Below are 25,296 nucleotides of genomic sequence, written 5' to 3' on the forward strand. Positions count from 1 at the left end.
TAATTCATGTACACACATTGTTCACAAAAGGTATGGGATTGACATGATTCTATGATACTGACTGTTCTGGAGACTCAAGACTTCTGTTCATAGAACCAGAGCCGGCTCCAGGCACCAGCCGACCAAGCACGTGCTTGGGGCGGCACTTTCTAAGGGGCGGCCAATCTTGGGGTGGTGGGGCAGCGCTCTATTTTTTTTGTTTTGTTTTGTTTCGGCGGGGCGGGGGGGGTGTTTCGGCGGGGCGGCGCTCAGGGTTTTTTTCGTTTGTTTTTGTTTCTGCGAGGCAGCGCTCGGGAAGGGGGGTTGTTACGGCGAGGCGGCACTCGTTTTTTGTTTTGTTTTGTTTTTGTTTGGGGCGGCAAAAAAGTTAGAGCCGGCCCTGCATAGAACAGATATAATATAGACAGTGAAAATGTCCCTCTAAGGTTCCTCAGTCTTGACTGAGACCCTCAGAATTACTTCTGGGGATGAGAGGGTAGTTTAATTTCCATGCCCATTCACTCTCTGGCCTCCCAGCTGAGAGCGCCATTTAGTTCTGAAGGTAATATAGAGACTTGTTAAATAGGAGTTGGTATTTAGACCAAAACCTCACTTTTCATAGGCTACTCAACTGCTGTAAAATGGTAAACAATTTCTGTTACCGCAGATGTGGGCTGGATGCGAACCACTTAATTGCCCCATAGCTCATTACTGCTTCTGCAGGCCATTCATTTCCAACCCAAATAATAGGTTTAATTCTTAATTGAAAACTGAAATTCAGGTACAGGTGGATTAAAATCCTTCTCGCTATACAAGAAAAGGACTAAAACATAAGAAAAGCATGATTGTGTTAGACTATAAAAAGAGATTTATATCAAAACTAGTAAAGCCATGAAACAAAAAATGACCTCTTTTGAATGTTTTTAGTGTTGAGAGAGAGATTTAGGAACAAATCCCATGGAAAATTACTTAACTGACCCAAAAAACGGTACATTTACTGAGTCATACTAGAAATTAAAACCCAGAAGAAAATAGTCTCATCTCCTCTGGCATTCTTGCCCCATGTTTAAATTCCTGTCTTATATGAATAAAATCTATATGATGATCATTGGATAAATTTTGCTAAACATTGTCCAAACATACAAAGCATAGAAATTCACCAATTTAACTTAGTGATAAATTCTGTCAACAGCACTTTGAAACTTCATTGTCAGCTTCTTTTTGGTACTTTAAAAGCCAACAATAGATATTGGTTATTATGGAGATCAGTACTGAAGTGGAGAACAGATTCCAGAGCCTGTAAGCATTTAAACATATCTTTACAGGTTGGGAGGGATTAACTGCTACTCCTGTTTATTTGCACATAGAAGGCTGAAAATATTTTTGTTTCTTATTTCTGAGCAGTAATAAATGTATTTTAGAACTGTGAGCTTTCTATCTGATAAACGTATCTGATGCTTGAAGATTCTGTTTTTTAGAAGGACAGTACTGGATTATTATGCTTTTGGTTTTGGACATATGTTTTTCATATGGTATAATTTATCTAATTCTTTGATTATACAATGGATTTGTAGCATAGCCTATGTGCTACAAGGCAGTATTGTGTTCTTGATATGTCCTGGGACAACCATGTTATAATCTGGTCCCAGGATGTGGTTGATTTTCAGTATAAATTATCCCTTTATCATTTAGATTTAAAACAATACAGTGGCTGCTATACTTTGAATTTCAATAGTAATTTAAACTTACCTTTTAATTAATTTATTCACTGTTTATCTAAGGCACACTAAAAAACTTTAAAAAAGTAGTTTTAATAGAATATTAAACAGATACCCACCCAGGCCCAGTGATCTCATAAGAAAAATAGAGCTCTTTTGATGTCTTTCCATCTCAAAACAGCATCTTTTTGGATTACTATGTTTGAGGACCACAAATTGTAAAGTCCCTGTAGACACGATCTTTTGCTCAGTATGACTTCACAATATGCCCTTGTTGGCATCATATACACCATCGAACAATACCGAAGACTTGAGTCTGCCATAGGGTTAAGATAGTACACTGTTTTGTAATGTATAAAACAAATATACATATTGGTCTTGTATACACAATACCAGAAAAAAAATAGACTGCCTTACCTTTATAAGCAGACTGTTGTCTTAAGGATTTATCAATCTTATGCCAAAGAGTGTGTGCTGGGGTGTGGTGCTGAATGTTAGCGGCGATGGTGAGGGAATTGCACTTTGCTGATCTCATAAACAAACATCAGGAAAAAAAGTACATTTAAACTACTAAAGCACCAAAATACCTCATGTTTTATTCAGGGCATTTAATTCTTAATACTGCAACTGCCTGTCTGTTTTTAAATACATTTGCAGACAGTGGTGGATTAGCCACTGGGTCAACAGGGCCCGTGCCCAGGAGCCCTGGCCAACTGAGAGCTCCGGAAGAATGGGCGCTCCCGCACCCTGACCCACTCTGCCTGCCTGGCACTCCTGCCGGGGAGTGGGGGGAAGCCCCCTGTGCCCCAACCCTGCTCCCCGGCGGGGGGGCTACAGGCAGAAGGGTTGGGGGGGGCCTCCACTTGCTCTGTCCCTGGGCCTCACAAAAGCTTAATCCACCTCTGTTTGCAGATCACCTCTAAGTGAGCAGCATAGTCTTTCAAAGGGGCCTTAATTCATCCTCTAAACTTGTGCCAAGCAAATTGACTGAAACTGTGGAAAAGAATAGAATTATCAGACACACAGCTGAACACGATATGTTGGGGAAGAGTCAACACGGCTTTTGTAAAGGGAAATCATGCCTCACCAATCTATTAGAATTCTTTGACCTCCGTGACTTGAGCCCGTGGCGTCTGGGAGCTACAAGGCCCCCCACTGCCCGTGGTGGCTGGGAACTGTGGGGGCCCCAAGCTCCCAGCCACCATGTCCCTGCAACTCCTAGGCGGGGGTGCCCTGGAGCCCGGAGCTGCCGTGGGCAGCGGGTCCCCCAAAAGCTCCCAGCTACTGCAGGTGCCGAGGGTGCCCCACTGTTCCCAGCCACCTTTGGCGGGAGGGGTGCCCTGAGCTTGGAGCCACAGGCAGTTGGGGACCCCCATGAGGTTGTGTGGGGACCCCACAGCTCCCCATTTTGTCATGCATGTTTTTAGTAAAAGTCACAGATCGGCCACAGGCTTCCGTGAATTTTTCTTTATTGCCCGTGACCTGTCAGTGATTTTTACTAAAATATGCATGACAAATCTTGGCCATACTCATAAATAAGGATCCATTTTAGTCATGGATATTTTTAATAAAAGTCATGGACAGATCACGGACAGTAAACAAAAATTCATGGCCCATGACCTGTCCATGACTTGTACTATATACCCCTAACTAAAACTTGGGCTAGGGGCCATGGGCCCTCTGGGGGAGTGGTCCGGGAGCTCCGCAGGTTTTGGAGGAAGTGGCCCGGAACCACCTGCTGGTGCTGGGGTGGGTGGGGCTCCACCCCTACCTGGCTCCACACAGCTCCCTGGAAGCAGCCGGCATGTCCCTGCAGCTCCTAGGGGGGCTCTGTGTGCTGCCCCTGCCACAAGTGCCGTCTCCGCAGCTTCCATTGGCCGGTAACAGCAGCCAATGGGAGCTGCAGGGGCGGTGCCTGCAGTAGGGGCAGCGTGTAGAGCCCCCTGGCCCCTCTGCCTAGGAGTTGCAGGGACATGGTGGCCACTTCTCGGGAGCCCCCCAAGGTAAGCATTGCCCTGAACCCCTACCCTAGCCCTCAGCCCCCTCCCACAGCCAAACTGCTGCTGCTGCTGGGCCCCAGAGCCAGCCATACCGGCTGCTGCAGAAGTCATAGAGGTCATGGAAAGTCATGGAATCCATGACCTCTGTGACAGACACGCAGCCTTACTCATAAATGTTCTGGAAAAGGGCATAAATAGGGAGGTGGCAAAGTTTGCAGACAGTACAAAATTACTCTAGATAATGCAGTAGTGGTGTAGCTGTGTTAATCCCAGGATATTAGAGAGGGAAGATGGGTGAGGTAATACCTTTTATTGGACCAACTTCTGTTGGTGAGAGAAACAAGCTTTCAAACTTACACAGAACTCTTCTTCAGGTCTGGGAAACTGACTCAAAGCATCACTGTCAAATACAAGTATTTGAACAGACTGTTTAGCATAAGCAGATAACTCACATTTCAAAGGGTCATTAAAGGTGAAGAGGCCCATGAACACTCCTCCAGTTATAGGGAGGAAAGGAAAGGGAAGGGGAGAGACACAGCTGGGGGTGGGGGTTGTTAGTGGGTTACAGTTTGTTGTAATACGTCATAAATCCAGTGTCTCTATTCACTCCATAATTTTTAGTGTCTAGCAAAGTTATGAATTTAAGCTCACAAGCTCATCTTTTGAAAGTGTTGTGCAGGTTTCCTTTGAGGATGAGGACTGATAGGTCAGGTACAGAGTGATCACTTTATGAAAAGTGTTCACCCACTGATGACGGTGTTTTTACCTTTTATCAATTTTCTGTGTGAGTTCATTTGAGAGCATAGTGATTGTCTGGTCTCAAACACATGGTTGCTATTGGGGCAGTTAGTGCCCTGTATGAGGTACACCAAATGCTTTGATGGGAATGTGTGGGACCCATGGATCTTGAAAGGTGTGTATGTGCGCGCGCGCGTGTTGATCATTGTAGCTGTGGAGATATGTCTGCAGGTTTTGCATCTGTTGTTCTGGCAGGGTCTGGTGCTGCTTTAAGTTGATGTGTCCCGCTCTGTGGGGAGCTTGCTTCTGATGATGAGCTTGGAGAGATTAGGGGTTGTTTGAAGGCCATACTTGATGCAGACCCCATCCTGAAAGAAAATCTTCCCTGAACCCCCTCTTATGACCTGTTCACCTTAGAAAAGAGACTAAGAGGGGATATGCTAGAGGTCTATACAATTAGGAATGGTTTGGAGAAAGTGAATAAGGAAGTGTTATTTACCCCTTTACATAACCCCCCCCAAAACTAGGGGTCCCCCAATGAAATTAATATACAGCAGGTTTAAAACTAAACATAAGGAAGTACTTCACACAATGCACAGTCAACCTGTTGAACTCTTTTCCAGGGGATATTGTGAAGGCCAAATGTTTAACTGGATTCAAAAAAGAATTAGAGTTCATGAAGGGTATGTCCAATCAATGGCTATTAGCCAAGATGGTCAGGGATGCAACCCTATGTTGTGGGTGTCCCTAAACCTCTGACAGCCAGAAGTGGGAGTGGTCAAAAAGGGATGGAATCGCTAGATAATTGCCCTGTTCTGTTCATTCCTTCTGAAGCATCTGGGCATTGGCCACTGTTAAAAGACGGGATAGAGGACTAGATCGATTATTGGTCTGACCCAGTGTGGTCATTCTGATGTTTTCTTGTCTAAGCTTTTGTGTATCCAGATTGGGTAGTTAGACACACCAGATTTGTGCAGACAAATATGGTTTTTACATATGCAAGTTTAGTCATGAAAATTCATGTGCAAAATTTCAGGTAAGTCTTTAGAATATATTTTAGAAAGTTTGTCCCACAAGGCATTAATTATAGCTAGTCGTGTTAAAAATCATGTGGATATATTTAAATTTGTAGATCCATAAACTATGCGTTGTGTCCACTAATGAAGTGGGACTGTATTTCAAGAGGAATTATATGTTGGCTTTCTCTTATCTGAAAGATATTTTCAATACAGAATCAATAACTGATGCAACATAGTTTTTAATAACTTTCATCCTGAGGCAATTTTTAGTTTGAGGTTTATAATTCAATTTAAGCATCGTACACAATGAGCACTCTGGGGCCATGTCATTATGGCCCATTGGTTCACAACTCTGTGGCCAACCATATGCTACTTAGTTGGTAATATTTTGAACATTCCTAAAACAGTTGGGTTTGGAAAACTTAGAATATATTTTATTTGTGCATCTTTTAACTTTAGATTAAATAATCTGAAATATTATTGTTTTGAAGCTTTTTCTTCAGTAATTATATTTTACAGTTGGCATTTTTGCATTTTCATGGTTTATGTATCTACACTATATTCAGTTTATTTTGGTGATGTTTTTTCATCTTTTCATTAGAGGTAATTAGCTTGAGTTAGGAAGCAGTTGTGACTAATCAGAGCCTAGCTTAAAAAATCACAGCATCTCAGGAAGTGTATTATCAATTTTAGTTTGTCTTTTTTACTCTAGAAATCATATATAATTTAAACATTCTGTTAATAATAATAATAAATATTAAAAATACTGTATTTGGGGAAGTTGTGTGTTTGCCTGTATTTCAGTATAACTTCCTTTCAAGGTCGAGAAGGAACATAAAACCTTTGTGTATTTGATCTGCTCTAATTTTAAAATGTTCTGTTTTTAAAAATGTTTGCTTTTCTTGTGCACTTAAGTATACATTTGTTTAGTAAATAAAATGATCAGTTTTGTAATTATATTTATTTTTGCTTCTATAGTTTATTAAAGTTTTAATTGCTCCCTTAAAATTATTCCACTTTGTAAGTATTTAGCAAAGTGGTGGTGTGGCCAACAATATGTAATGCTTCTGCCTTTTGGTATAAACGAATGCAGGGGTTCTCAAACTTCATTGTACCGCGACCCTCTTCTGACAACAAAAATTACTACCTGACCCCAGGAGGGGGGACCAAAGCCTGAGCCCGCCCATGCCCCGTCACCCTGGGTAGGGGGCCAAAGCTGAAGCTCAAAGGCTGCAGCCCCGGGCAGCTTTGTCCCCAGGCAGTGGGACTTGGGCTTCGGCCACAGGTAGTGGGACTCGGGCTTCGGCTTCAGCCCTGGACCCCAGCAAGTAACAGCAGCCCTGGCCCATTAAAACAGGGTCACGACCCACTTTGGGGTCCTGACCCACAGTTTGAGAACTGCTGAACTAATGTATTCCCCCCTCCTCCTCTCGCCAAAAAAAAATCTGGGTGGAAGAGAGGGGTGTAATACCATAATTCTCTTTAAGGGGCATTTTTTTAAACAATAAAGCTATTTTCAGTCTGCATGTTGAATCACGCCATTCAGTTGAGAGACATAAATAAATAGTGTTCTGGAGCAAATACCTGTAAGTTTAGAAATGCAGAGTGATGTATGAAGTATATGTATCTTTGAGGACTTAAACCTATGCTTAATGGTAAGAATCAGATTTGGTGAACACAGGTGTGAGACCAATAGTTAAGCCGACCTAACTCCCGGAGAAGATGCGGCTAGGTCAATGGAAGGATTCTTCCATCAACCTAGCTACTGCCGCTTGGAAAGGCGGATTAGCTACAGTGAAAAAATCCCTCCTGTTGCTGTAGGAAACATCTACTATGTGGCACTACAGGAGCACAGCTGCAGTGCTGTAGCGCCTGTAGTGTAGACAAAGTCTTAAATATGTAATAACTCAGTGGGATGACTAATGTGCATCAGTGTTTGCAGGATTGGGGCCTAAGTGTACAAGTATCTTTTTCAAAAAACTTTGTTTCAGCAATATATTACCATAGAGCTTTGCTGAAGCAAATAGTAGTTCTTTTCACCAGATTGCCTGAAGGCTCAGTCCAACACCACTGAAGTCAACGGGAGTTTGGCCATTTACTTCAATTGGAGTTGGTACAGATCTTCAGTGAGCAAGTACTTTTTTCCTTACGTACTTTAGAAATCTCCTTCTGGAGGAGGATGGCAGGGGTAGGGACTCAGCATTGAAATTTCATATTTGTTTAGAATATTAGGTGTGTCAGAACAACATGTATTAAAACTTTATTTTTATCTGGTTTAAGGGTCGTGTGGTGGAAAATATTTCCAAAAGGTGTGGTGGATTCCTGAGACAACTTAGTTTGAGAGGATGTCTTGGTGTTGGAGACTCCGCTTTGAAGTAAGTAATCTATCCACAACTTGATTTAGTCATATTTGTACAAATCTTAATGACTTAATGTAGTCACTCAATGTGAATTCCAGTTTGGGCAGAGAATAGTTAATGTTTTCTTGAAATGAATTAAGTAATGAGAACAGTGAGAGATCATTTTTTGTTTTCTGAGCTATTACTGATTTTGAATATTTTAAATGCTTGACAGTGGAACATATTTTTGCAGACTAGTTGTTTGCACCTAAAAAAAAAAAGTTTTCTGGTGTAAGTATTCAACAAATTTGTGGTGAACAGTTTATTTCTTCTCTTTTCATGACTAGTCTTAAAATATAAACCATGTTTTCTCAATAGAAGCCTTGTTGATTTTAAATAGCTAAGCCATATATAGAACCAACCAAATTTTCTTTTCAGCATAAAAAAAAAGTTGGCAAGAAACAATGCATTCTTTTTCAAAATGAAAAACCCATACTATTAACAGAATTTCTTTATAAAGAGTACGGGGAAAAAGCAAGAAACAACCAAATTTTCTGTTTCAAATAGAACATACTCTGCTTTATAAAACAAAGTTAATGCTGGAATTAGTCAAAAATTTCCTATTTAAAATGAAAAATTATGTTGGAATCAATAAAAATATAAAACTTACAACAATGATCATGTAGGAACAAAACAACATCTTTTAAGGAAAAAAGCCATGTTTTATAAAAGGAAAGTTTGTTTTCCAGAGAGTAAAAAGGAAAGGAAAAAAACAGTTAAACCCAACTAACATTAATATTCTGTATGAAGATGTCTGGAAACCTTTTTAACCTTTACAGCTGTTTTAAAAACTGAATAACTTTATAGTTTACTAAAATATTCTCAAGAGTAAACCTTAGTGTTTCCTTTTTTTTTTTTTTCCAGTGAGAAGCTCTTGTCCTTCTGGAATAACTTACCTTACGTCAATTATCTGCAGTGTAACTTTGACATCTTAGTATGCTTCCATTTAGATGAGCAGTGAGGCCCATAGCAGAGAAATGAGATGGGCCATAATTTCATTTAAGAGCACTTAAATAACTTCACTGAGTCTCTTCAAATTCTGAGGCTGGTTTCGTCTTTTTTCAAATGTTGGGATTTGTTGAGAGAATCAGGTCCCCTACCATCCCCGCCCCTTCCCTGTTATGAATACTAACAGTGTTGACATTTATAACTGTTTATTTGTGGTTCAGATTACAGGCAGTTGCTGAAAAGATGTATGAGGTTATACAGATAATTTAAACAGGTACACAGAATATTCATGAGCTCATTCAAGTAAATGATGCAAACAGGAAATAACAGAGAGTTAGATGACATGGTTTACGTACTGGTGGCCTGCGTACACTACTGCTTCCATAGTGACTGCCATTGGTGGAGCTGCACTGGTGACAGCAACTAGTGGGAAAAGCCTGTAGCCTGTATACACTCCAAGTATAGGTGGGATGATGTAGTCAAGAGAAAATCCAGTAAATAGTAAGTGACCTAAGCTTTCTTTAGGGAAATAGTTAGGAAGATTGCTTTCATTTTCAAATTATTACTGTATATACTCATTCATAAGCCGAATTTTTTTAGTAAAAAAGGGAAGCACCAGAGAAGGGGGTCGGCTTATGAACGCGTATATATAGAGAGAGAGAGGTGGGACACAGCCCCTCCCCCTGACAGAAGGAGCAAGGAGAGGCAGCACAGCCAAAAGGGAAGAGGCGGGGCCAGAGTCTCTCCGCTTCTGGCCACGCTGCTCTCCCCCCAGCCTCCGAAGCAGCTGCAGCTCCGGGGCTGGCAGGTTGCAGCCGTGCCGCTCGGCCCCGTCCCCCAGAGCAGGCTGTGGCCGCGCCACCCGGGCGCCAGAGCACACTGCGGCCGTGCCGCCCGGCCCAGCCCGCTGGAACATGCTGCAGCTGTGACGCCCGGTCAGGCCCACCGGAGCAGGCTGCGGCTGCGCTGCCCAGCCAGCCGGAGCAGCTCCAGCCAGGCCAGAGACATCCTCCCCTGGACTTCCCCAGATAAGGGATGGGGAGAGTGTGGGGGTCCCAGGCTAGAGGTGGGTTTATGTTGGGGGTGGTCACAGGGTTTACTCCCCTGACCCCCAGGTTCTCCCCCCAAAAAATTTCCCCACCAGTTGCTATCCCAGCCCGTCAGGGTAAGCAGCTGGTGCACCGGGACACTTTGTTTACTTAGGTTTACCTTTGTGCCTGCCGACGCTCAAGGTAAACAAACCATCTCAGCCTGCCAGCGGCTTATCCTGCTGGCCCCTGAATTATAGGGTCGGCTTATGAACGGGTCATAAACATTTTCCATTTTTACTTATCCATCTTGGGCGGGGGCGGGGGGGGGGGGTGTCGGCTTATAAACAAACCGACTTATGATCGAGTATATACAATAATCTGAAAATACCTTTCTGTTTAACTGTCTTTCTATGCTGTTCTGTTTTCAGATCTGCTTTCTCACCCCTTTTGTTTTACTATGCTTGTGTTAAAAAATAATTCCCAGTCACCGAAAGAGATGTCAGATGCATAAATATTGCTTGGGTTGAGGTACCTGTATCAGAAAATCCACACAGGTGTTTTGCAGGACACGGTTTTCCCAATAGGTTTACTATTCCTACAGTTTATTGCAGAATGGAAAAAATATTGAGAGTAATCAACAGATGTCTCATTTGTCTAATAAATGTAAGTTTCCCTCCAGTAAATACTTGAACTTTGGAATAGCCATTTTGAAGATTCAAGTGGAAACTATCAACCATATAACTATAAGCTGTTTCTTCTCTCCTCCCACCCCCTTGTTTTCAATCCACACTGGAGAGCCAGCAACTTGTTACCAGCTGAGTGTGTAGTTGCATCTGTTAACCAAGGCAAAACTCCCCAGGCAAAGCTGTTTTTGTGTGTGTACCTCCAACTGTGCTCATAAAATTCATGAAGTTGGAGGAAATCTAGATATAAAAATACTGTTCTGAAATGCTGTGTAGCTGAACATTTTCTTTTCATCTGTGCAGCCTGATAAAGCCCTGGCTGGGATGATTTAGTTGGGGATTGGTCCTGCTTTGAGCAAGGGGTTGGACTGAATGACCTCCTGAAGTCCCTTCCAACCCTGATATTCTATGATTCTATGATATTTATGTATTTCCTCCAGGTAATTAGGGTAATGTTATATACAGGTTTTTAACATGATAGTGATAACAATCATCTTTACAATTCAGACCCAGCTGATGGCAGTACTTCATTCAGTTGCATATATTATAGCTCATGAATGACCAAAGTATAGGCCTAGGGGACCTGCATGGATAGTCCAGTTGCTTTAGGGCCTCATCCTATAGCCTGCCGGGCATCTTCACTTCCCTTTGACTTAGGAAGGATCGTCCCCTAATGTGGCCCATTTGACGAATCAGTAATACAACAGAAAAAGGAGTGATCCTCTGCCCAGCAGCTTAACATGAGTCAAATATCCAAATGTGGTGATACTTGCTCTCTTCTATTCCTATTAATGTTTTGAGTTAATAGGTGTAAAGCAGGACAGATCTAGGAGACAACAGAAGTAGACGTCTCCCTAAAATCAAGTTTGAGGGAAAATGATGGGAGCTACATTGGTTTTGCAAGTTAACAGAGACAAAACTTACAAAAGAACTCTGGCAAAAGAAAGAAGGAGCCCTTGTGACAATTGTGTCTGAAATTTACTTTATAGTTACTTTGTGGCCCACATCTCAAGGTTGTTGGCTGTTTCTGTATATTGTATTAGATTAAGAGGTTGAGGGGAGAGTGCGCTCTAGTGGCTGAATTATAACTTGCTCCATATAAAATTTCATTAACTTTTTATTGCTGTTTTAGGACGTTTGCACAGAACTGTAGAAACATTGAACATTTGAATCTAAACGGATGTACAAAAATTACTGACAGGTAGGTGAAAGGCTTTTTCCATGTGATAGTGAAATTTGAAAAAAGAAGTGACTGAAGATATTTTTAGTGTGTCTGCTGTTTTGCAGCACGTGTTATAGCCTTAGCAAATTCTGTACCAAGCTGAAACATCTGGATCTGACATCCTGTGTATCTATTACAAACAGCTCTTTGAAAAGTTTAAGGTAAGAATATTTATTCATGTTAAAAGACTGTTTTGAAGAACATTTACTGAAATCACATATTTCTCAATATTCCTTGAAACTTAATACTGTGTATCAGCTTCATATATGCACTATACCTAGCATTTCTAAAGGTGTAATGTATAGTGCTTATGTGTGGTCTTGTCCCATGGTTTTTCTGTAGAGCCCTGGCACAGTTATCCATCATGAATTTGTAACAGCATGCTTCATTTGGGTTTTTCACTGTTATCACTATTCTAAGGTTGGATTTAACTTTATGCATTTTTTTAAATTCTCCCAGTGAGGGTTGCAGAAATCTGGAACATTTGAATCTTTCCTGGTGTGATCAGATTACGAAGGATGGTATTGAAGCACTGGTGAAAGGGTGCAGTGGACTAAAAGCACTATTTCTTAGAGGTTGCACACAGGTACATAACTGCTTGGGTGTCAAGATAATCCTTTAGGAGTACAGTTTATGTTTTGGTATTTTGAAAACCACCTTGAATTTAGATGATAATGTTTTTGTTACAGAGTCTTTTTGTTTTTTAACACTATAAAGTGTGTACATTTGTAGCGTGCTGCTTTTAATGCCTTCCTTGCTAATTTATTTTTTATTCATTAATACAGTTGGAAGATGAAGCACTGAAACACATTCAAAATCACTGTCGTGAACTTGTAATCCTGAACTTGCAGTCATGCACAGTATGTATTTTAAACTTTGAAAGAGTACATTCTACTTTTATAGCACCTTTTATCTAAGGATCTCAAAGCATTTTTCGGACATTGATGAATTCAAGTGTTATGCTTTTGAATAGTTGGGACAGCACATTTCTACAAGTCACAGAATATTTCAGTCACAGTGTTGATAAAATAGCTGAGTGGAACATGGCCTGTGCTGCCTGGAGGCCATAAACCAGCTGAATATTTCCACTGCTAAATGCGGATTTGGAACCTTTGGGCTTTCCATTATTTTTATTTGTAGATGGCTTTAGCTTTTAACTAGTAACTGGAATCAGTCAACTGCTATGGACCGTATACAATCAAAGTAACCATGCAGTCTTACTGATGTTATGTTATGCCTGTTCTCCCAGGTCCCAAGTCCGTCATCTGTGATCTATTTTTAATTGTAAGTTCTTTGGGCAGAGACCATGTCTATGAGGTGCTAAGCACATTCTTGTGTGCTGGATATTTAAAAAAAAAAATTTCTAGTACCATTACATCTACTAGATTATGCCAGGACAGCCTTGATAGCAGGAGAAAAAAGCATACATTCTCAACATCATATGGAGGGATTTAGTTGTTCATCTACCTATGAATGGAAATTGCTGCTGTTCATCTAATTCAGTGCATCCCACAGTGCACTGAAAATATATTTGTTTTATGGTGTCATTTTATAAGCCTGATTTTTACTCCACTCTAACTCTGTAAGATGGGGGGAAATCTCCTTTTTGCCTGAAATTTCTAATGGTTACTTACAGAGAAGAGAATTAAAAAAAAAAAAAAAAAAGAGAGAGAGAGAGAAACTTGAGGTTAATTGGCCCATCCATTCTTTGTTTACAGAAGTATGAAAAATTGTAGTTTTTTACTTTTGGAAAAGTTTTCTGCTGTTTATTGCAAGAGCATATCACAAAAACTATTTGGTCTGAAACCTTCAGATCTGTTTTATTCATTATTCCTCAATGAGTACTCCAGCATGGGGCCATTTGTATTAAGGTTTGATGGGAAATTGTGGACTTACTAGATGCCAAAGTCTTGAATATCTTAGAGCACTGCAAACATTACAAGCTATATTAGAGGTCTTGCAGTAGTTAAAAACTAACAGGGTGAGACAGTGAGGCAATTTCCATTACAATCCTTACTTCTTCCCTTTCTTCATGAAGTTTTGCATGCTTATTTTCTTTAAAGATCCAGGGTGGAGATGGAGCTTTCCCCCTTTTTTATTTGCCATATAAAGAAGGCCTGAATTTTTTCCCCCAAGTTGTTGTTCTGTTTGATTTTAACCTTAGAAGTCAGATTTTGCTGGAGGACCTCTGGGAGGTCTCATGGATGTTTATTGTGAACTCTAACATCTTAACTGAAGGGACAAGGGTATAGAAGCTTTTAACAGTCTTTCTGCATCTAAAATGTTAGTCACATAGGTAGATGTTACTACAGACAAAACCCAAGAAGTCTTACTAAGAATCTTCCTCTCAATTGCTCAGCTGCTAAACATTCAGTGTCTAAACTTTTGTGATATCACCATTCCACTATTTCTTCAGCCTATATGGGATCTGAATTCAAACTCAAAAATAATTCAGTATTCTTTGGCAATCTGGCTTCTAAAATGGGACCCTCATAATTGATTTTTTTGTCCTCTGTAAGATTTAATGCATAGGACTATTTTTTTAAGATTGGGTAGCTAATTTGGATATTTGAACTTCTAGAGTTCTGCAGAACGTATAGATTCTGCAACTGCTGCTTGAAGAGTTGGGATAACCTTTCTAATCCAAGTGGTATGCTTCAAAGAATTTAAAAGCTTTACATTCAAAAACAGAATAAATAAAATCTATAAAACTAAGTTTGATTGGAGGAATATGCATTCACCACAAGTGTTTAGAAGTTTCATGGCATAGTGTCTAAGCTTCATAAATCAAATATCTTTAGTTCAAGTAGCATAATACATCCACGGAGATTGTAAAACTCGGTAAAACAAATATTCTGATTCAAGGAATTGAGACGCTTCACCAAACAATGGGCCAGATCCTGGGATGTGGCTAGCCTACATGGAGCACCAGTTTGGAGGCTTTACCTGGTCTTGATGTAGCTCTGTGCAGGCTGGTCTCTCTGCAATTGTTAGACTAGCCCAGTGGTCTCAAACCTTTTTACGCACAAGATCACTTTTTTAATTTAAGTGCAACCCAGGATCTACCCCGCCCCTTCCCCAAAGCCCTGCCCCACTCACTCCATGCTGCCCCTCTTTGTCACTCATTCCCCCCCCCCACCCTCACTCACTGGGCTGGGGCAGGAGGTTGGGGTTTGGGATGGGGTGCGGGCTCTGTGCTGGGGCCAAGGGGTTAGGCATGTGGAAGGGGGCTCCGGGCTGAGCCTGGGGCAGGGAGTTGGTGTGCAGGAGAGGGTGAGGGATGCAAGCTCTGGGAGGGAGTTTAGGTGCAGGAGGGGGCTCCGTGCTGGGGCAGTGTGTTGGGGTGCAGGAGGCGGTTCGGGGTGGAGTAGGGGGTATAGGGTGCTGGCTCCGGGAGGGGGCTCAGGGCTGGTGGTTGGGGTGCGGGATCTTGCTGGGTGTCACTGACCTCTGGTGGCTCCCGATCGGCGATGCGCTGGAGCTAAGGCAGGCTCCCTGCCTGTCCCGGCCCCACACCGCTCCCGAAAAGGGCCAACGCACTCCTGTGGCTCCTGGTGAGGTACATGGCTCTGCGCACTGCCCCTCTCTGCAGGCACCACCCCCGCAGCTCCCATTGCCCATAGTTCCCTGTTCCTGGCCAATGGGAGCTGCGGGGGCGGTGCTTGCAGGCAGGAACAGTGCACAGAGACCCCTGTCCCCTCTCTCCCCCGGAGTCATGGGGGGGTGCTGGCTGCTTCCGGGAGTGGCGTGGGGCCAGGGCAGGCAGGGAACCTGCCTTAGTGACAGCTCTACTGCACCGCTGGACTTTTAGCGGCCGGAAATCGCGATTAACTGGAAGAGTCTCCAGGATCGACCAGTCGATCGCGATCGACCAGTTGGTGATCACTGGACTAGTCTGAATTCTGTGCTAACTTACACCAGGTTACAACAGTCACAGTCACAGCACAGTCAAAGTGCTGCTGAAGATCCAGTCTAGTGCATGACATTCCATGCCTGCTCATCTTCTCTGCTGTATTAGTACTTGAGAGTATGAGTTGTATAAGAGCCCCTACATTGACTCTGTGTCACTGGAAGATTACCTTTACAATGGGGTAATTCTCCATAAGCTGATTGTTAGTTTTGGGGCCATAGTGGACTGGTGGTTTTGCACTGCTTTGAAGAATCTGGCCCAATAGCTTACTGCTATGAAACATGTTCTCAGAGGCTACAGGTGCAGCATGTTGCTTAGATGGTTCATAGGTTAGCACTATGGAGCTTACTAAACTCAGAAGTGCGATCCATCCCTAACAAGATTTGCAGGTTCATTTTTGTGGTCCTTAGAAGTTAGCGTGGCATTGACATGGTAATAAAGTGAACTGGCATTGCCCATGGAGATTATTATTATACCTCATATTCAAGAGGTATTGCATTCAGAATTTATATGATCTGTGGATTGCAAACATCTTTATGAGCACTGTGGATTTAATTGTAACTCTTTCATGAAAAGGATCTAGGTGCTGTGAAATCTTGGATAATTTCAGAGAGAGGGGGTTTGGTTTACAAATTAATGTAGAGTTCCATCCTTCTGCAGTGGTCACCAAGTCAAGTTCAATCATCTGCTTACTACTGTCACAATAATATCATTTTCAAAGACCAAAATAAGAAAAATTCTAGATAGTTGGCGCCAAGTAAAATAATAGAAGCCATTCAGTCAAGAATTTAAGATATATACTCTTTCTACAATGCCGGAAGATACAGGACCAATATTAGGTCTAAAATGGTTCAATATGTCTGTCAAATTAAAATGATTCAAGATGGAAACTCTAAAATCTAGTCTCCTGTCTGTGGATCCAGGAGGATTTACATCAGGTGTAGCTATGAGGTGTACCTGTTTTTTAATCTGCTAGTATTCTAGAATCGTGAAAGCTGCTTCAGTTTTCAGATGGGAAAATATAGTATATTACCAATGCACATCTTTCTAGACTGTGCTAATCTAAGTTCCAAGACTGGGGGGTTTTTTGGCTACCAAAAGTAATGTTTGTGGTAGTGGTTAGTCTCAGAAATAAGGTCATATTAACATATCTAGATAATTGGCTCATAAAAGTAATAAACACAGTCATCTCAAAAGGCAGCAGAAATCACTGTTTTCATCACATGGGAATGACAATCAAAAGAGGAATGAGCTTGTATTAACACAAAGGATAATTTATTTGGGAAACGTTAAGTTACCAAAGTAGGAAAAACACTTCTTTCAGAAAGGAGGATCCAGAAGAACTGACACAATTCATCTTTCTAAATATCATAATCCTTCATTGTGTCCTAGAAGACTATTCATATCATGTGTGCAACTAGTATTGAGGAGCTGTTTTCAATTATGCCTGTTTCAGAAAATGACCATGCAAATTCAACACCAGGCATATCAGAACATAAGTTAGTTCTTTCTATCAGAGTGGCTAAACCAGAACACTATAATGAAAGATTAACTCAAAGGACAGGGAAATGAGAGGTCTGGGTTCTTTTCCTGGGTCTGCTGCAGGCTTCCTGGGTAATTTGGGGGCAAATCTCTGTATTTCAACATACCTTCTGTAAAATGGGGATAAGAAATAGTTGATGACCTGTAATTCTGTTTCTTTGAAGATACCATACAATAGGATTCCCACTCTTGGGTTTTGCATCCCCAGTGCAAGATAGATGGTAATTGCTCTTAGTTTTTGGCAGTCTGTGGCATTGGGCATGAACCCCTCCCTCATCTTTCATTCTAACTGCTAGTGCCTCAACTCCCTCTAGACATTTCTTAGCTAATCCCTAAATTTGTGGAAAGGAAAAGCTTCCCTAAAAATACAAACTGCATGTGATTGTAAATTAAAATATTTGCCACATGAAAACCATGCCAAAGATCGGAGAAAACCCAGCTTCACACTGCCTTAGAACAGAATCTCAAATCTACAAAAAGATGTGGGTGAGCAGGAATCCTATGTGGTGGTTGTCTCAAAGAAGCAGAGTTGTCACCTGGTGTGTGATTTCCTGCTGACGTTTTGTGGATGAAAATAGACAACTTATCATGGTTGCACATTGTTGATCTGATGTCATACTTCATGGCTCTATTTTTATTCCTAGACAAATTACTTGATAGCAGGATAAACTTCAACCTTTTTTATTTGTTGCAGCAAATTTCAGATGAAGGCATTGTAAAAATTTGTAGAGGATGCCACAGACTTCAGTCACTGTGTGTTTCTGGTTGTAGCAACCTTACAGATGCTTCTCTCACAGCACTTGGTCTAAACTGTCCGAGATTGAAGTGAGTATGTCACAGTTTTTATATTCATCATTGGCCTGATCCTGGGAGATTAAGTTTCTCCTATGAAATTCTGAGCACCTTCAACTTCCATTGATTTCCATTGGAGTTAAGGGTGTTCAGCATCAGGGCAAAAACCCAACCCCTGCATATCATGTGAAAAGAGGAAAAAGAATTTAAGCCACAGTTACTAACTGACTCTATATTACTTCATAGATACATACAAAGGATCCTCAGCTGCTGTGAGTTGTCATGTGACAATTTCCACAAGCTGAGGATCTGTCCAATATATACTACATTTTATGGTTCGTTATCTTCTTCTTTTGCCTTACAAATAGTACTGTAAATCAGACCTGAAATACTGACCTAGAACTACACGTAGGTGACATTTTAGGTGTGTTTTGCCATTAGTATGCTATGCTGCCCAGCATTGTTAGACTTAAATGCACAATGGTCTAAATTGTCATCTACACCCAATATCTGATGGGCTCAGCTGAGGTGGAGTGGCTCAAAATGAAGTTAGTTGCAGCTCCCTGATCCTCTGTCTTGTTCTTTCCCAGCATGGGTGTACTTAGAACAGCCTTTAGGTCCAATATGCCAGCCAAGAATAGCTATAGTATAGTAGCACTTTGGCTACATCTCTCCCTCCTTCAGATTGTAATGCCCTTATGCTGAGGGTTGCAGTGGGAATGGCATAGGTGTTGACCGTGCCTGCTCTAAAGCCAGCTGGTGACTCTCCCAAAATGGGGCAATGCTCAGCGCTAGAGATGTTTTTGCTTTTGGCCCCTTTACACAACCAGAGCAGCACAGAGGGTCTGGAACAAGGAAAAGAATCTGGTTAAGTATATCTGAATTTATCTTCATAATGTTATTACTATAAGTAAATTATCTGCCAATTCAGAAATAATATAAATTTGCTGTTAACTTTTTATATTATAGTGGTATTAGCTGCACCTTGCACGCTATATGAACCAAAGTAATTTTATTTAACTCTAAGGAAACTTTCTCTAAAGGGTAAGTATTCACTATAGTTTCCCTTCCTTGGGCTACTTTACTTAAAGTGATATATGGTATCAAGAGTGATTTCAAGCCACAAACCTCTGTGTGTATGTTAGATGCTGTAATTATGGGCAGTTCCTACACAGATTTTATTTCACCCACCACTAAAATGCAGCCATCTCAGGAGTGAAATATAGCTATTTGACAGTGTATGGTAACCCTGCACAGTTAATCCTCATTTCTCAATATTTTGAAGATTCTGTTTAATGCAGAAATGGATATCTGCCTCCATCCTAGTCATGAAGAAGATTTCTGTTATGGGGCAACTCTAATTAAAAGTGTAAGACATTTTCCTTTTAAGGTTGATTTTTTAATACAAAGATATTAAGCTTCTTAAAATGAAGTTTAAACCTTAATTATGACAGAAACAGATTCAAGAGTCATAACAGTTCTTAGGGAGGCTGACCAATTAAACTTTAATTATGAACCATTAAGGAAAATATATATCAGTAAACTTTGTATAAAAAAAAATTCTGACAAACTATATTTGGATGCCAGTATTGTATGTAATTACCAAGCACATTCTGCCATGTTCATTTTTAATCTGATTGGTAGAAAAAAAAGAGCTTTTGTTTAATTTAGAAATACTCTCTTCAAGTCAATGTCTGTATCTGATCCAAATTTGGCTGCTTATGCAAATAGCTATGAGTGCTTATGCATGCTCTTGCTTCAGTCACAAGAGTCTTTTCAAACTGGTTTGTCACACTCCTTAGAAGGCTAAACCCCTTGCCACTAGTTAGGACAAATCTTGAGTCTTTCTCTCTAACTGATGTCAGAAAAATATAGATACTTTGAAATTATTCCTGGCTCACTTTCTAAGGCAAAGAAAGAGGCCTAAAATACCGATCAGTCCCACACTCCTCCTTTGAAGTGAAAGACAACTCTCATGAGAAATCTCTCAAGAAAAATGTAAGGAAGCACCCAACGCGGGGCACCAGAAAATGTACTGCTAGCTAAGCAAGCCTGATTTACTACCCTGTAGCTTGTTAGTCTCCCTCAGTGCCACAAGGGGACAGGCTTCAGCCATTTCTCATACAGTAACAAGATACCACCAAGGAAAATGAATCTGACAAAATGATCCCCATAGATCCGTCTCTCATCCAAAGTAAGGGTAATGCAAATTGCCATAGACTGAGCTTCAAGACTATGTACTAAAATATACTGTATTAAAATTTTCAATCAACGGGAGATACAACTCCCCACTTCTTTGTACCTCCTAAATAACACATCTTGTGAAGAACTAGAAAACCTGCAGAAACCTTCTAACTCCCTTCCCAAAATTAGATCAGCTGATCTACTCACTGGCCAATTTAGGGGCAGGCCTTATAAGAATATTTGCTATCCAGGGATCAGTCTTACAACTCCACATGCTGTTCTCAGGCTTTCTGCAGAATTACCATTACAAAAAGTACTATGGTGATTAAACTCAGATCAAGACTGTCAGTGCCTTGCTTCTTCTTCACACTCTTATCACCTATTTCTCTCTATCCTTTAGGAAAGAGTGAGGAATCCAATGAATCAGAAAGGTGCTTTGGCAATGCATGCACCCTCTCTTGAGGAGAAAGGGGAGAAAATAGTTCAAGTATTGCCAACTCTGCAATTCTTCTAGTAGAAAATATCCTGTGTACTTAATAGAGTAAAATCAACATTCAATGATCTACTATACTTCAGCTGAAAAGGGGGGAATAGGTTGTTTCCTGTTCAACTGCATATGACAATGGCAGGTGTAGCCATATAGTGCTCTTTCTTACACACTTAGATCTTTCATTAACAATTGTTAACCACCAATGATGAACTGCTCAAGATCACAGAACATGGGCTTAACAAGCCTATAAAGAGTTGCTCATGGATGTTCAATATAGCCCTATTGAGAGAAGATGGTTCCTGTATTACAGAGAGTATTTACTAACTGACCGTACACTGGGTAGACTTGTGAAGGAGATGAGATTTTGAGGCATTTCTGAGTAGTGCTTTAGGGTTAGCACTTTGAAACACACGACTACTTAAACCTTACCTGTGTAAGGATTATTTAGAATGATCTCAGTCAAGAACTGTATTAATCATAAATGCATTCTAACACACAAGTGACAATGGGCAGCCTTCAGTCTTAGCTCTAGTCTTACAAGGCAGTCATGGCTGCTCCCTATGTAGTGCTATTAGACAAGGTGTCATGAATGAATTCTCTTTCCAAGTTGAGTTACAACTCTTTCCTCCCTCTGGTTTGTCATACATAGCTTGGAATCTCTCGCTGTGTCTGTCTGTCCAGGTTTTTCTTCTTCGGTTTCCTTAGCAGAGATACCTCCCTTTTACCTTTGTAGTCTCCAAAGAGTATGACTATTCTGAGGATGCTTACCTTGGAAGAAAGAGAAAATCACTTAACTGTAATTGTAGTTTCCTAAAAACAGTGTCCTCAGATCTTCAGCAAGACCGCACCATAACTCAGATCCACTATCTATGTCAGGGGTCGGCAACCTTTGAGAAGTGGCGTGCCAAGTCTTCAGTAATTTAAAGTTTCGCGTGCCAAAATAAATTTTACATTTACAGGGGCCCCCGACAGAACCCCAGACTGGGGTCCCGTCCGCCGGCCCCGCCCCATCCATCCAGGCCGGCAGCGGGCTGAACGGGGCCGAGACCCCGGCTGGCAAGGGGCCGGCAACCTGACGCCGATCTGGGATTCTGCTCAGCCTGCTGCCAGCCGGGGTTCTGTTCACCCAGGTCGACAGTGGGCTGAGTGGGGCCGGCGGCCAGGACCCTGGCTGGCAAGGGGCTGGCGGCAGGACCCCCAGACCGGCGGCGGGCTGAGCGGCTCAGCCAGGCCAGCAGCGGGATCAGCGGGGCCGGCGGCCGGGACCCCAGACCGCCAGCACAGGCGGAACCCCAAACCAGTAGTGCACTGAGCTGCTCAGCCTGCTGCCAGTCTGGGGTTCCGTCCGCTGGCCCCGCTCAGCCCACTGCCAGCCCGGGGTTCCCTCCATTCAGGCTGGCAGCAGGCTGAGCAGTGCCAGCGGCCGGGACCCTGGCTGGCAAGGGGTCGGCGGCCAGAACCCTACACCGGCAGCTGGCTGAGTGGGGCCGGTGGACGGAACCCCAGACCGGCGGCGGGCTGAGCGGCTCAGCCAGCTGATGGTCTGGAGTTCCGGCCGCTGGCTCCTGGCCATCAGCCCTGCTCAGCCCGCTGCCGGCCTAGGATTCTGTTCACCTAGGCAGGCAGGGGGCTGAGCGGGGCCGGGAGCCGGGATCCCGGCTGGCAGCAGCGTGACAGTAAAAATCGGCTTATGTGCCACCTTTGGCACGCATGCTGTAGGTTGCCGACCCCTGATCTATGTATCTGTCACACACCAAAGCCAGTTAAGATGGCCAGTCACCTGCATCCCCCTCCAAAACTAGTTATAGTATAAAGAAATAAACGGAGAAAATGCCAGCCAGTGCATAGAAAGAATTTCTCTAGACAGCCACATCAAATCTGATGCAATCATCAAAACAGACCAACACCAGAACCTTACTCACCCTCATGCTTATCAGTGCAATATCTGTGATCAGTATGCCCCAATATTATGGCCCAACCTAATCTGCATCATGGCTCCCTAGCTGAATGACACAGTAGGACAGCTGTTAGGTCACCTCTCCACACCCCCTGTCACTAGATCTAGGGGCAACTAATCTGAAGGTGGAATTGCCATTCGTTTCCTTTCTCACCCACTGCTGCCCGTGCACCAGTGTTCAGTGCTTTTCAACCAGATGTGTAGCAAGTAAGTTGTGTGATTGCTCTTTCTTTTTAAAGCATATCCCATCACTATGCATGTTTTTATGTTATGGAGCATTAGAGAAGAGGTTTGCAGAATTGATGAGAGACAGAGGTCACACACATAATTAGAACTGAAAAAAGATTAGTGGTATGCAAACAAAGAAAGGGATAACACATGGATGGTTCTAAAACATGTTTTCCCTTATGCTTGACATTCTAAATCATTTTCGCACCAGTTATGTGTTTGCTCTATCCAGGCTTTCATTAAGGGTTGCTAACCACCTATGATGAGCTGCTCAAAACTACAAAAGAGGAGGTTATTTACTGTAACTGGAGCTTTCTTTGAGATGTGTGGTCCCTACTTGGATTCCAAACATGGGTGTGCATGTGTACCCTGTGTCGGAGCCGGAACAGTTTTTGTAGTAGTGTCCATTGAACCCAAACGCATCGTCTGCAAGCTCGCACCCGAGTCTATAAGAGGTCATGCGGGTCGCTGCTGCTCCAATATCCCTCTAACCGGTAAGCAAAGTAGTCCATAGCAGAGGCGATGGAGGGTGGGTACTGGAAGGCAAATAGGCCCATCTCAAGTTGGAGAAGGTAGTCCAGGAGGATAGGAATGGAGATGGAGTCTAGTGGGTGATGTTGTCAGCATGCCCAGGCGGTGAAACACGTCCATTTCGCCTGATAGCAGGCCCTAGTGGGCGGCCTCCTGCTGTGCTTGATGTCATGCACTGACGTGGAACATGCTCTGCTTCCTTGCGAGCTCCATCCAAATACCAGGTCGTGGGATGCAGCGGGCACAGGTTGGGATGTCAGAGTCGGCCCTGCGCCTGTGTGAGGAGATCTGGGTGAGGGCAGAGGTGGATCCGGGGATGAGCAGAGAGGTGGAGGAGGTCCATGAGCCAATATTGGTGAGGCCAGAAGGGGACTATCAGTATGAACTTTCGTGGGTGAATGCCCACTTCGTCAGACGCAGGCATTCACCCACAAAAGCTTTTGTTCCAATACATCTGTTAGTCTTAAAGGTGCCACAGGACCCTCCGTTGCTTTTTGCAGATCCAGACTAACACGGCTACCCCTCTGATACTTGACATAGTATGAACGTCGCTCAATCCCATCAAATCTTGCACAGGAGGGGAATGGGCAGAAGGCATAGTGGACTTTGTTGGTCCAGGGCAGGAGAAAGTCAACGCCCTGTGAGTCCATCCCAAGTGCTGCTCTGGAACAAAAGAGGGGGAGTTTTTGGTTCTTGTTGGTTGCGAACAGGTCCCAACGCCAAGGGGCCCCAGCAGTAGAATTCTGAGCGTAGTGTGGGATCATGTAGTTCCCACTCATGGTTAGCATAGAAGGACCTGCTGAGTATGACCTGCTGAGCATGTACGTGAGGGAGTTGCTGGCGTCTGGAAGGTACATGGCCTGTATCGTGATATCGTATCTGATACACCAGTTCCAGAGTTGGATGGCCTCCACACACAGAGGGGGCAACCTGGCACTGCCTTGCTTGTTGATATATAAAATTGCCACCATGTTGTCGGATAGCAGTTAAATGTGACGTGATCATATGAGGGGAAGGCCCTGGGCCATGTGAGCATCCAGGTGGGTGCCCCAACCCCTTATGGGGAGGTATCCATAGTTAGAGTGGTGCAGGAGGTGGGAAGTGTAACAGGGTGCCTATCAGTACCGTGGACAGGTCAGTCTACCAGGTGAGGGAGGCCAGGACGAAACGGGAGAGGGACAGACTTGCAAGCGGTCTGTCTCCGGTTTGTAGATTGCTTTGATCCATAGTTGAAGGCAGCGCATATAGAGGTGGGCATGGGGCATTACAGATGTGCAGGCTGCCATGTGGCCAAGGAAGGAAAGGCATTCGCAGATGCAGGTGTGTGGTTTGTGGCGTAAAGCGATGAGAGAAGTAAAGATGGTAAACCGATCTGCCAGGAGGAAAGCCTGACCCACGAGAGTGTCCAGGCATGCCCCAATAAATGTGATCTGTTGGGTAGGAACAAGGATGGACGTCTCCTCATTGATACAAATGCCCAGATTGGTGAGGATATCGCAAAGAGTCTGGATAGCTCAGAGGAGGTGGTTGCGTGAAGTTGCCAGTAGGAGCCAGTCGTCTAGGTAGGGAAACATGGAGTGGCAGAGGCATAGCATGTGGGCTGTGACAATGGTGAAGACTTTTGTGAATACATGTGGATTGGGGACGATACCAAAGGGGAGGACATGGAACTGATAGTGGGAGTGACCAACCATAAAGCGGAAAAACTTCCAATGAGCCAGGTGAATATCAATGTGGAAATATGCGTCTTTCACATTGAGAGCCATGAACCAGGCTCCGTGGGAGACAGAAGGGATAATGAGGGGAAGCATGACCATCCGGAACTTGAATTTTCATACAAACCTGTTGAGTATGGGGTGGCAGCCGCCTCCCTTCTTCAGAATAAGGAAATATGGGGAGTAAAAGCCGCAGCCCTGGAATGGAGG

General features: G+C 43.0%; 1 protein-coding gene across 1 annotated transcript in view; it reads left to right on the forward strand.

Moving 5' to 3' along the window:
* LOC112110663 (F-box/LRR-repeat protein 2) overlaps positions 1-25,296 on the forward strand; it is a 67,501-nt gene that overhangs the window by 24,103 nt on the left and 18,102 nt on the right. The window contains exons 3-8 of the mRNA XM_026663470.1: positions 7,735-7,829; positions 11,648-11,716; positions 11,803-11,898; positions 12,197-12,323; positions 12,523-12,597; positions 17,884-18,014. Coding sequence (XP_026519255.1) covers positions 7,735-7,829; positions 11,648-11,716; positions 11,803-11,898; positions 12,197-12,323; positions 12,523-12,597; positions 17,884-18,014 — 593 coding nt within the window. The remainder of the gene's footprint in view (positions 1-7,734; positions 7,830-11,647; positions 11,717-11,802; positions 11,899-12,196; positions 12,324-12,522; positions 12,598-17,883; positions 18,015-25,296) is intronic.

This window comes from Terrapene carolina, unplaced genomic scaffold, assembly GCF_002925995.2.
Source record: "Terrapene carolina triunguis isolate 2854851 unplaced genomic scaffold, T_m_triunguis-2.0 Scaffold33715, whole genome shotgun sequence".
Classification (NCBI taxonomy): Eukaryota; Metazoa; Chordata; order Testudines; family Emydidae; genus Terrapene; species Terrapene triunguis.